The sequence below is a fragment of the Trichosurus vulpecula genome, chromosome 8 (genome assembly GCF_011100635.1).
Source record: "Trichosurus vulpecula isolate mTriVul1 chromosome 8, mTriVul1.pri, whole genome shotgun sequence".
In the NCBI taxonomy this organism is placed as follows: domain Eukaryota; kingdom Metazoa; phylum Chordata; class Mammalia; order Diprotodontia; family Phalangeridae; genus Trichosurus; species Trichosurus vulpecula.
The window spans coordinates 232,073,151-232,086,450 of record NC_050580.1 but is presented as its reverse complement, the minus strand read 5'-3'; the positions used below and the strand labels follow the sequence as shown (position 1 = coordinate 232,086,450).

The window sequence follows — 13,300 nt, the reverse complement described above, 5'->3', positions numbered from 1 at the left end:
ATCAAGAGGATATGAATTCCCTCAATTTCTGACAATCAGGAAAGTTCTAAGTACAGTAAAACACAAATTGTTTTTGTTCATTGAACAAGTTAAAATATGGCAAGTAAGATAACAAGAGGAGCCGGGCTACATGAAATATCCAGATCCTAACTTGCTAAGACAGATAAGGCTGCTATTTAAAAACAAAACTGGCTAGTGGAACAAGCAGGACGAAGTGGAGCAGTGAATAGAGTGCCAGGCCTAGAGTTGGGAAGACTCAGCTTCCCAAGGTCAAATCTGGCTTCAGACACTTTACTAGTTGTATGATCCTGGGCAAGTCACTTACCCCTGTTTGCCTCAGTATCCTCATCTATAAAATGAGCTGGAGAAGGAAATGGCAAAATACTCCAGCATCTCTGCCAAGAAAATCCCAAGTAGGATCACAAAGAGTTGGATATGACTGAAAAACAACTGAACTATAACAAGTAGGACAAGCAGGAAAGGCATAAGACCTTCATTTCTGACTCTCAAAAATAAACAAACAAAAAAACTTGACCAGATAAAAATGGACAGTCACTGCAAAGGAATCTTAACCAATGGTTTTTCAAGTCCCTCTTCCACCACACACACAGATGATAGTCAATAATTTTAACTCTGAGAAAAATGGACAGAAAGATAGATAAGCAGTTAAAGAGAAGATGAATATCAAACTTCAAGAAGGCTCTCAGAAATAAATTTACCACCAGTTACTCTATGGGTAAGAACCTTCAAAAGGGACCAAAAGAAAAGGCTGATTTTCTTTCAGTTGAGAGTTTCTTAAAGAATGCTAGAGAAGTTTTTACTTATTACATTTTCTATGGAGTATAAATCAATAAGACTGAAGGCGAAAGTCAAAGGAAAACTTTAGAGATCCGGGAAAAGAATCAAAGTAAATGGTCTTCGAAAAGAATCTTTAGTTTAAAATACGACTACTGAGTGAAAACGAATAAATGGATGATAGGATGAAAAGAGGGTTTTCCTTATCATTAAATACCAGCTGGCATTGTTAAGGCCAGACTAAACACTGAATTTTCATCATCTTAAAATTCTAACAGCACTAACTGTTTCAAAGCCCAATAGAGCTTACACAAAAAGAGGTTTATCTAAATTTAAATAAGTTTTAAACAATGCAAGAAGATAGCAAGAAGGGGACATTTTTGATGATGCTATTTTTAGAACAGGGGAAGATCTAGAAAAACTAAAGTTAATGGACTGGAATTTATCTAAAAAGATAGTGGTAAACTCAAAGAATCCCTACATTAGGATTCTTTGTTTCAGTCACAATTTTTTCTGGGTCTCAGTTTCCTCAGCTATAAAATGTAAGAGTTCCAACTAAAGATCTTTAAGGTCCCTTTCAGCCTTATTACTTATGGAACAAGGAAGGGAAAAAAAACAAAAAGCAAAAAACAAAAGTAATTTTTAAAGGAAAATGAGTTTGAGTAAGGGATGAACCCACTAATAAGAATACAAAGTAAATTCTTTTATAATAAAATTAATGAGGCATCCCTGATTTTTTGAGGTAATAGAATTTCTTTTATATGAGCATTACCATAAATACCATTCCTAGCTAGCCAGTCACTCAACAAGTATTTATTAAGCACATAGTAGGTACCAGACACTGTGCTAAGTGCTAGGTATACAAAGAAAGGCAAAAAGCACTGTCTCTGACCTCAACAAGTTCATGTTCTAATGGGAGAGACAAGATAACACTAACTATACACATGCCAGATATATACAAAGTTAAGGCAACAGGGATGGGGCAGGGGTGGTGTAACAGCAATTCAAATTTGAGGATCTTTCCCACCCATTAATAGGCCCTGCAACCTACTTATGTCACAGGAAGCCTAAGTCACATGTGGTGGGAAGAGCTTGCTGAGAGGAAAAGTAAAGTGCGTCGCAGAAAATGCTGAGAGAGCAGTTACTACAGTGAGAACTGAGGGAAAGAGCAAAAGTGCCGTGGAGGCTGTGAGTGTGTTTGTGGGAAGGCCCCAGCAGGGGCGCGGATGGTCTGGGGATGCGGAGGCTCTTTGCTGCTGTGATGGACTGGGCATAGTGGTTAAGGATCTGGTCCTCTGGTGTCTGAACAAATGGCTCACTTCTTCTCCCTTCTCTGTGGAGAGGCTCGCGTACTTTGCCATACAGAACCACACAGGCATTTTACAGTTATCACCTGTGTGGCTATTATTGCCTTGCTGATACAGGCGGGAGAAAGAAACAGGAAAGAACTGCTGAGGGGGGATTTAAGCTGGGACTTGAAAGTGAGGAAAGAGATCGCTCTGCCACAGGAGACATACAAACGATGCACTGAGAAGATGGAGTGTCATGTGCGAGGAGTAGCAAACAGGCCAGTGTAGCTCCATCACGAGTGTGTGCATGGAATGGGAGGAAGAGGCTTTAAATGCCAAAGAGAGGATTCTCTATTTGATCTTGACGACAACAAGAAGCCACTATATTGTGCTGAGCAGGGAAGTCATATTTATGTTTTAGGAAAATCACTCTGGCAGCTGAGCAAGGGCAGATCTGAGTCAGAGAGACTACCCAGAAGGGTCCAGATGTGAGGATGACGACCTACACCAGGTGGTGTACCAGAGGTTATCTAGCTCCACTCCCTCCCAAGTATATAAATCCCCTCTAGAAAGTTTCGAGTCCTCTGTGTGAACATTTTCAGTGATAGGGAACTTACTACTTCACAAGACAACCTTTTTTATTTGGGGTTAATTCTAACTGTTAGAAAGTTCTTCTTTATATGGAATCCAACCTCTACTTACTGGTCTTAGTTTTGCCTTCTGTAACCACCCATAACAAATCTAATCCCTCCTCCATATACTTCAAACATCCAAAGGAAATAATTCTATCCCCCATCAAGTTTTCTCTTCTCCAGATTAAGCCCATGTTCTTTTTTGGTCACCTTCCTCCGAATGACTGCTAGTTGATCACAATACTCCAAGTGTAGCCTGCTTAGTGCAGAGAACAGAAGAGTATTATGTCTTTGTTCTGGATGTTAAACGTTAATTAATATAGCCTAAGTTCAAGTTAGCTTTATTTGGAAGTTACATTATACTGATAATTTATATTAAGGTTTGTTATCAACAAAATACCCAGAATTTTTCATCACATGAAGTGTCATTAAAGTATATTACCTAAACTCCAACTCCTCACCATTCCCCATCCTGATTTCCAATTTGCCTGGGGTCAATACTTGTGTATTTGATTTTTAAAAACCTAAGTAGAGCAATTTAGGTTTTAAACCTGTCAAATTTAATTTTGTTAAATTTGCCTCATTATTTCAGCCTGTCATTCATTCATGAACTATTCCTCTCGGTTTTACAGCATCTATAAATTTAATAAGCATGTCATCTGTGTCTCCTGCCAATGAGAGAAAGGGACAGTGGCAGAGTTTTCCTTTACACTTACACATTTTCTTGCAATCACAGTATCTTAGAACTAAGATGGGACCTTTGAGGTCAGGACTGAAGGGGTTAGTATCGAACCTTTAAGGAAGATTGTTTGGATACCAGTTCCAAATGCATGGAACTATTACACTCTCATCAAATGTCTACATATCATCCACAAGAATATTATTAGAAACTCAGCTAAAAGTCTTGTTGAAATTCAGAAATTTGAAAACTATAGAATTTCTCAAATCAGAGTGGTACAATGGAAATAGTGCTAAACTTGGGTTAGGAAAACTTGAGTTCAAATCCTGGCTTTGCCATCTGTGTGACTTTGACTGAGTCACTTTACATCTATGAGTTCCAATTTCCTTGACACAGAACAAGGAAATTTATTAAGCATTTAGTACTTTAAGCATCCTTTCTTTCCCTTTTGTAACCCTTAGCAATGTCAGTAAGAATCAGGTTATTTCAGGCTTCAGCCTTCTTGGCTCTGCTCTTTGTGACATTCTTTAATTTCATCCTGTTTGACTACTTGCTACTGCTTCCAGATTTTATAATGAATACCCTATTAAAATCTGAGCTCAGTAGAAAGCTCCCTGTGCAGCCACATCAATCTCATACACTCTCCTTTTCATGCTCCCCAAGATCACATGCTTTTTTACTGCCAGAATTGTGCTTGCATAATACTACCACTCTTCTAAGACCTAAGAGAGATCCTCGTCAGAGTCTCGGGCCATGAGAATATATTGAACATTTCTCTGAAATGTGTGGAACTGCATTCCTAAAATCTAGGTGACACATCTGATTATGCTTGCCATGCCCCTTCTCAGCTACCACAGACTCAGAGACAATGTAGTTGCTTTCTCTTAAGTTTGCTTAGGGCTTCCATTTTTCTTTCTTCTTGGTCAGACTTAAGCATATGGCAGCAGTGCTCCCTACAACTACTAGAGTTTGCGAATGAAACTGATAGACACTCAGGGACGCCCTGTTATTTGGAAGAAGCTTTGTGATCAAGAATATAAAGTAAACTGACAACTTAGAAGTATTATTCTAACTACAATTTCTCAATATCACTGAAATTATATAAAATGACATATACATTTGTACATATACACACACTCAAAGAAGAAACATTCGCAGCATTTGGCTTATTCATTGTAAACAGATCAACAAAAACTATTATTAGAGACTGTAAATCAGAACAGAGAAATGTTTGGTTTTTTTTACAGCAAATGCATTTTACTACATTTCTCTACAATATTCATTGATGAGAACTTTGAATTGTAAGTAGATGCAAAAGATATATAAAGAAGCAAAGAGCATAGAAATACTTCGCTAACAAGATATTTTGGGGAGAAAAAAGTAAAGTAAATCAAAGCTAGAACTATATTATTATCTTTTACAGACTATTAGGAGAGGCAGAGAACAAAGATACAATATTCTTGACTCAAGCCATTTCGTGATTTTGAATTTCTACAAATTAGCCACAATCTCTAACTTGAGGTTGTGATAAGTCTAGGTTTAAAAAAAAATGGTGAGCTGGCTCAGGCCATCATGAAAATACAGCCCCTCAAAACAAACACCTGACTTGGCTGGTGCAGGCATGATTGAAAACACTTAATGTTCACAGAAACTTTGGACTGTCCATTTATTGTTCAGGCACTGCACAACGCATCAAGGGAGTTACATCACTGTTAGTATAACCTTACTATTTAGAAGTCTATTCAGAGAAATAGCTATCACATATCTAATTGATTGACAATTGAAGGCTGTGACAGTGAAGTGAAAGAGAATGATTAAAAATGATCCAAACTCAACATAATAAAGAAATACATATTAAGTTTGAAGGAAAATTTAAAAGATAGAAATTTAAGGGAGTTGGTGAATGCTAGGCAATGAATGTAAATACGCAAAATCTAAAATATGGAGGGGACGAAAAAGAATAGTCTAAAACTACAATCATATAAAAAGAACAATGCAAAAACTCAGGATTAGCTGGTACAGTCCCACGAAATGTTATTTTGTCAATATTATGTAAAGAAACCTAACCAAAATATGACACATGGCTCAAAGCTTCAATAAAAGGTAATACAAGGGGAAAAAAAAAGGAATGGCTCAGTGTGGTCCAATAAATAAGTAATATCATATAAATAAAACAATATGTGTTTGTACGCATACATAGCCATATATACACATTATGTATGTATACATGTGTAGATGTGTATGTGCGTATGTGTGCATGTGTATGTATAGAAGAAAATGGACTAGAATATTAGCTAACTAATAACTGACATGGGACAAAATGAAGGCATGAAATACATTTTGGAAGATGAGTAAAGTTAAAAAAAAGTTTCGTATTATCAGGCAATAATCTACCTGTGGAAAATAAGTTATAGAAAAAAAAATATGCATGGCAATAATTGAAAATTTTTAATATATGCAAATTAGCAGGTCTAAAAGACATGCGTCATGGTGGGCATAAAGGGAATTGGTTTTAAAAACAAAAACTTACCAAAACCACTTACAATTATGTTTGAAAAATCATGAAGAACTGGGAAGGTACCAGAGGATTAGAAAAAAGCAAATGTGGTACCAGTCTTCAAAAATGGTAAGAAGAATGCTCCTGGTGATTACCGGCCTGGTAAGTCTAACTTGAATCCCTAGTAAAATAATGGAACAAATATTAAGAAAAAAAATTGTAAATATCTAGAGGTTAGCGGACTCATGAAGAATAAGCAGTATGGAGATTTTGCTCATTTTAAATCATATTAGACAATCTTGATTCTTTGGGGAAAAAATGGCAAAATTAGTGAGAAAAGGGAGCATTGCAGATACAATCTGGATTTTTATAGAAGCATTTGAAATTGTCCAAAAAATTTAAATTCTGCACCATGCCAAACTTGTTTTGATTCAATACTATAATATAAATTGGAAACAAGTTAAAAGCCCACAAGCAAAAGGTATGATAAATAACAGTGACTCAAGTTCAGGCCATCATTCAAGGACAAGTAGAGACTAAAGGTTATTTAACATCTGCATTGATGGTCTAAGAGAAAAAAATATAAGCCATGAAATCTATAGACAACAACAAACACAGAGCATTACTAATTCTTAAATGACTGACTATGGAGATGTGAAAGAACAAGCAAAATAAGTTTCAACCTAGGAAAAAACATGACCTGGAAGAAAATTTTAAATAGATAGTTAAGAGAAGTGAGAAACTGAGAAAGAAGAAATGGCTTCAGAATGAGTAAGGGGATGAAAGGCTTAGTAATTCTGACCGATACAATAATCCACCACAACTTGAAAGGACTCATAACATGAAATGCTATCTACCTCCAGTTAGGATGAACTCAGAGTGCAGATGGAAGCATGTTTTTCCTTTTCGTATTTTTATTTCTTTTTTCCTGAGCATGGCTAATGTGGAAATGTTCTGCATGACTATATATGTATGATAGGTATCCTATTTATTGTTTTTTCAATGGGTGGGGGAGGGAGAGAATGTGGAACTGAAAATTAAAATTAAAAAAAAATTAAATGAATAAGGTGAGAAAATAGACAACAAAACCGAATAACTACGTTATATAATAGAAAAAAAAATAACATGATATAGGACCTACAGAGAAAGAAGTACACTTCGCAGAAGCAAGAAGGCAAATTCTCTGCTTATGTGAGTTTAGGGCACTCATCAGGAAGACATTCCAAGAACAAATAGCTCCATTTGCAAAAAGTTGGCTGAACAATAACGGTCAGGCAATGGTATTACAAAAACTGTTTTCAAATGCTACCATAGGACTTGATCACTAATTAAGACAAGATGCATAATACAATGATAGAAGAGATATAATTAAGAGTAATAAAGTTGAAATGAAGAAAGGGAAAAAATAAGGCAATGATTAAATATAACGCTAATGTCTTGGGAATAACACCCAGAAAGCTGTGCATCCCTAGGCAGATTCATCCCATGAGATATTTAGGATACATGTTCTCTGAGGACAAGAATAATCTTCTACAGCATGATTACTTAATAATGCAAAATACTACACAGAGCAGGTTAAAATACTAGACTTAAATACTAAAATCATGTTTTGGAAGCTATCTTGGCTGGTTAATAGGTTCAATGAGAAATGCTTTTTTTGTTTATTTGTTTTTACTTCAAAGGCCCTTATGCCAGGATTAGTTCCTCCACTGACTATATAGCTGAAGCTTCCAAGCGCAGGAGCTGTATCAAAGGAACAAAGGCTAACATTAATGCTGATTGCCTCACCAGACATAATTCAATGCATCCAAAGTCTACACACTACTAAAGAAGACCAGGATCAAATTATCACCATGTCCCCAAAGAAGATCAAGGGGAGAAAGGGAGAATGGAAGAGAGGTCCGTATCTGGAGAATTCAAACGCTAATACTGCATTTGAGAGCAGCTAATGTGACAGCAACTAGAGAACGATGCTAAGAGAGAAGGATAAAATAGGTACACTGTTTTATAGTTAGTGTTTATGAGTTACTATGAAAAGTGTAGACACATTGAAAGACCTTTGGATAGATTACGTAACATAAAACTACTTATGCTAAATTTCATCTCTTGTGGCAGATATTAGTTAACACATATAGTCCAAAACCATCGTGAGAATTATTTCTAAGGTGTTCTACTGATAATCCCATGATCAAAAACAATATAAGCAAAAATGAAATAATTAGACCTACATTATTTTTTCTGAAATACTCTATCAAAATAGACCTAGTACTTTCTAAGCTCCATTCCATTGACCTAAGCATCAATTGCCTCCATTCTCTCCTTCGATCTATATTAAATGAAGTGAAGAGACTTCTAAAAAGTTCCTATATCCTAAGCTTCCTGTCTTTTGTTCCTCCAGACCTTTCTTCTGCTACATATTTATCCCCATTTTCACTTTCATTTTGTACTATTAAATTCTTCAAATACTTGAGGAATTCTCTACTTATACAACGCAAGGACTAGAAACTAAAGCTAAATGACTTTCTATTTTTGGAATGGAAATAGTTTCCAAATGACCCAAAACTTACCTGCTTGGAGTTTGATGATTGAGCTGGAGCAGATGCTGGACGCTAAAAAAAGATAGAAAAATGGAATAAAGCCATATGTTCTCCTAAAATTCCTATGTCCCCATCCACCAAGACTAAGATGTGAAGACGGTAGAAAGTAATCACCAGGAAGAAATCTAGAATGAGACTTCTATGAGATGGAAGTGGTGCATCAAGAGCATTTAGTTCCCCATACGCTGTCTTCCTCTCTAGCATATCTATTTCCAGCTTCATTTTCATAACTCTGAAAGCATGAACATTCTTAAAACTGATAAAACAGAAGCTTCTCCAATACTTCAATGGAATTTCCTCTTCTATACATAAAAATCTCAACCCTTACATGCCTTGTCATTTGGTATAAATCTTTTCCTTACTCTGACAAATTTATTTCAGATATTACATGTAACGCAGCTGCAATTTCTTTAGTTACAAAAATGCCTCATAAGCTTGAAGAGAATGATATAACGCCATTGCCTATCCGCTAGCAAAATAATGAGAGAACAGATATTCTAGGATTTTCATAATTTTGACAATAGAAAACAACATTTCATCCATGACAGAAATGTAGCCATTCCAGAGAGAAACTTGACAAAAAAAAAAGTTTACTAAAACTGCATGGCACTCCAAAAAAAATAAACAACAAAACTGCATGGCAGCATTGAAAATATAGTTTGTAGCAAAAAAAAATTCTTTGAGATCAAATCTAGAAATGTTAGTTATGATTATTCTTATCTAGATAACTGCTATTTACATGAACGCTATAGGAACAATGTGAAGAAGAAGCACATAACCAATTGTGATAAAATTTCCTAGTACAATAAGGTTAAAATTTCAGTTCTCCCTATTAAAAATAAAAACAAAACCCTTGATCTATGATGATCCATTGATCAGTTAAAAATCAAACTCCTAGTTTAAATTTTCTTCCAAAAAGACATCTCTTAAAGAAGAGCACTCCTTTTTGCCACATTAAAAAGTTTAGATATTTCCTATAGGAAAAAGCATCACATACTTGAATAAGTAACATTCTATCTGCCTGTCAATCCAGACATATTTTATCAGTGCAGATCACTATTCTATGTGGTATGGGCAAATACAAAAGAAAGAGACAAGACACAGTCCCTGCCTGCTGAAAACTTCCAGTCTAGTAAATGAGGTACAAAGAAGAACAAAGCAACAAACCAGGTGTACAAAATAATAAAGTGCAGAGAAAAGAAATGCTGATTAGAAACAAAGCAAAGGAATCATCAGAATGAGGTGGTTTAATTAAGGAATGCTTCCTAAAGAAAGATGAGTTTTGAGGCACTTAAGCAATCAATCCAGATGGGACAGGGACAAGAAGACAAGACTTCTAGATGGGAGCATATGATACAAATGAAAGCATGTTAAGTGAGAACCAGCAAGTGGTATGAGAAGAATGACAAACTGATTGGCGCGGCTGGAACAGAAAGGCTATTCTGGAGAGAGGGTAATCAGACAATGCCAGAGAAATATCCAAGAGGATTTAGGCCCTATACCATTTCATTTCAGGTAGTGTTTCATGGATACTGTTGAGGAGACCCACTTGCTGGGAAGATTTTCAGCTGTACATCTTTTGTCTAGATCATGAAGCCAAAATGAAGATCATAAAACACTTAACAAAGCAGCCACTGGGAATTAGTATATAATCTTCCCTTTTGTGCCCAGATTATATGGATATCAATCTGAGAAAGAAGAAAAACAAAAGGGGAAGTAAAGCAAAAAGAAAGGGAGGCAAAGCAAGAAAGAAAAAAAGAAAAGGAAAAAAGTTTGATTGACAGCATAAGCTATTTACCAAGGCTGAATGTAACTGGCTGTTAGCTGCCTATTTATGTTCATACTGAGAGTCCCATGGTGCAGTCTTCTCCAGCAGGTACCCTGACCATTCATGTTGCCTAAGCTCACTCACTTGACTCTTATGCCAGTTTAAATCAGCTACTTCCCTGTGGTCCTCCTAGAGGCTTGTAGCTGCTGAATTTGCTCACCTGAGTTTTCTGGAAGGGATTTCTCCTGGAAGGCTCAAATGTAGGATACATTGGCCTGGTTGATGACCGTTGAGAAGAATCTTGGCACACAAATCCTGAATAAGACAAGGGCAACATTAGAACCTGCCATTTTCTAGGAAATCTGCAGGTCCAGCTTTACCTTTTCTTTTGTAGTATAAACCAAGTCTCATTGCCAATATCCTACCCAGGCAAAAGTATCCCAAAGGTCTCTACCTTCAATTATGCTTAAACTTGAAACCACCATAAGTAAAAGGGACCAGATACAACTCTGGGCTACACGGGTCATTTTTACTAAGAAAAAAATATTTAAGCTGATGAACTTGAGAGTAATGACACAAACAAATATATCCATTGCTGCATTCACGTCAGTAAAACAAAAGCTGTTTTAAGAACTCTGTTGAATATTGACTGTTAAGAATTCTTTGATTGGGAGAGTGAAAAAAATCAGTAAGGCAGGTAAGAGACCTGCCTGTTTCACAGTGATCACTACATCTTATTTACGGCTTGAGAAATCAAACACTGGCCAATGTCTACTTACCTCCTGAATAGAAGCAGCTTTTCTTCCAAGGAGAATAGAGAAACTGAGTGTCCTAAGTACAGATCTACCTGAAATGTTCTGTGTAATGGTCTGTTGACTAACATACCACAGTCTACCGACCCGAGACTATTCCTTTTGTATTTTCTTGGCTTCTCTTTTTAAAAAAGGTTTTTGCTGTTAAGGCACCTTCAGTTTTAGCTACTGGAGAAGAAATCATGTTAAGACCAACAGGGACTGTTTCAATGAAAATGTATCCAGTTTTCTTTATACCAAAAAGGCTTTGAAGTAGAATGAGAAGAACAATTTAAACCATGACCACAAGACAAAGCAAAACAGCACTGAAAGACATTGGAACTCTGATCAAACCCATGACCAACGGTGACATACATCACAGCATCATAAATCTAGAGCTAGAAGGGACCATTTAGGCCACCTGGAGCTGCACTCTTCTTTTACCGATGAGGAAACTGTGGCCAGTGGAGGTGAAGTGATCTGTTCAAGGTCACCCAGATATTAAGTGTCTGAGGTAGAATCTGAACCCAAGACCTCTAACTCTAGAGCCTCTTCCCACTGTACTGCAAGACTGACAGAGGAACAGGCCTTCCACAGGGAAGGGAGACCACAAGGTAGATGAGGCATATGTTGTCAGATACGGTCAATATGTTCATTAGTTTGACCTAATTGTATTTCTTTATTACAAAGGAGGGTCCAAATTGGGTGGAGAACGAGAATGGGAGTCACTGGAGAAATGACAGTGATGTTTAAAAAAAAAATAAGATTTTTTTAAAAAATTTCTTTCAATGAATTTATATTTTATCTAAGACAGGAGGAAGTTAGGGAAGCTGGGAGACACAACAGGTAAGAATACTTTCTCTCACTTCCCTGAAAATATCATTTCTTAGTACTTCTTTCAAGAAAGTTGGCAAACCTGACACTTCACCAATGCTGAACAAAATGCAGACTCCAGCTAACTTTAATACTGTATTGAATTCAGAGAAAATTACTTACCTACAACAGTGAACATATCTGAAATCATACTAGCTTTAATCTTTAGGTCCAGAGGTGCATCACTGGAAGTGAAGAAAGAAAAGAAAGAAAAATAAGGAGAAGATTATTAATTTAACAATTTAATGGATCAAATGCTTCCTTAAGATTATGTCTTCAATAGGCTCTAACAGATCAGAGCTCTCAGAAAGTAAAGGCTAACAAGGCAAAGAGGATATTAGAGCCCCAGAAAAGAAAATGTCATTATGAAAAGACAGGAAAAGAGGAATCCAGCTAAAGGTACTAGGGTCTAATATTATATACCTTCTCTAATGGGCAGGCTCAGTACAAAGGTTTCTTTAAGTATTTCACCTTTAATCATTTCACCTTTAATCTCACCAATGACATAGAGAAAAGCCTTTACAACATTTATCTGACTCAATTTCATTAAATGGCATATTGACAACATTTGCCTTTGTTAAGCAGTGCATCTGGGTGGTTTTCAGTATAATGATTAGAGTTTCCCAATCGTTCAGTGGAGCTCACAGTTAATTGAAAGTTTAGACTACAGAGGTTGTGAGTAGAATTTTATCTGGGATTCCAAATGATATTCCACCCTTTCTTCAAAACAAGGGGTCAGCCAGAAAACAATAAATAAGTCTCCCATGTAAGAACAGTTAAAATCTTTAGAAGTGTATAGGCACAGGATATAGAACAGGGCAAGGGGACCTTTTATCACTAATGCTAGCTTAGACTAGCATTTACACCCCCTATATATTTTTAATTGACTTAATAATCAGGACAGTGGCCTCAAAAAATGAACAAAGTTTTTACTGTACCATAGGGTGAAACAGAATATAGACTAGCTTTTATTAAAAAGCTTATTCATTTAGTTTTGATGTCAAAGAGGATGGAATACTATGATTTCCAGAGCAGTACAAGAAATATCTCCAGGTCTAAAACTTCCACTAATCTCTATCTACAACACTTAGAAAAGAACACAAGGAAAAATGTTGGGGTTGGGGGAGAATCTTATTTTTCTAGTAATAAAAAATATGACAAAAATCATTTTGGTGTGACTAGATGAATATATGACCCTCACTTGATGACAGTATTCACTTACCAGGCCAAAGAAGGAGAAAGATTCACTTCTAGCAACCACGGTTTCAGAGTTGAATCAATGAGAACATCGAAGCCATAAAGCTCTAGAAATAAAGCAACAGTCAACAATAGAACACTTAAAAAATAAGGAGGAGATAGCAGACGTTACAAAGAGGACA

At 36.3% G+C, this 13,300-nt stretch overlaps 1 protein-coding gene across 3 annotated transcripts in view; it reads right to left on the bottom strand.

Moving 5' to 3' along the window:
- TTLL5 (tubulin tyrosine ligase like 5) overlaps positions 1 to 13,300 on the bottom strand; it is a 400,968-nt gene that overhangs the window by 283,558 nt on the left and 104,110 nt on the right. For 2 of the 3 annotated variants that reach the window (XM_036734448.1, XM_036734450.1), the window contains exons 13-16: positions 13,144 to 13,225; positions 12,045 to 12,106; positions 10,478 to 10,572; positions 8,460 to 8,501 (exon numbers count right to left, since the gene is read on the bottom strand). In XM_036734448.1, the coding sequence (XP_036590343.1) occupies positions 8,460 to 8,501; positions 10,478 to 10,572; positions 12,045 to 12,106; positions 13,144 to 13,225 (281 nt within the window). The remainder of the gene's footprint in view (positions 1 to 8,459; positions 8,502 to 10,477; positions 10,573 to 12,044; positions 12,107 to 13,143; positions 13,226 to 13,300) is intronic. The other variant, XM_036734449.1, reaches the window with a different exon arrangement.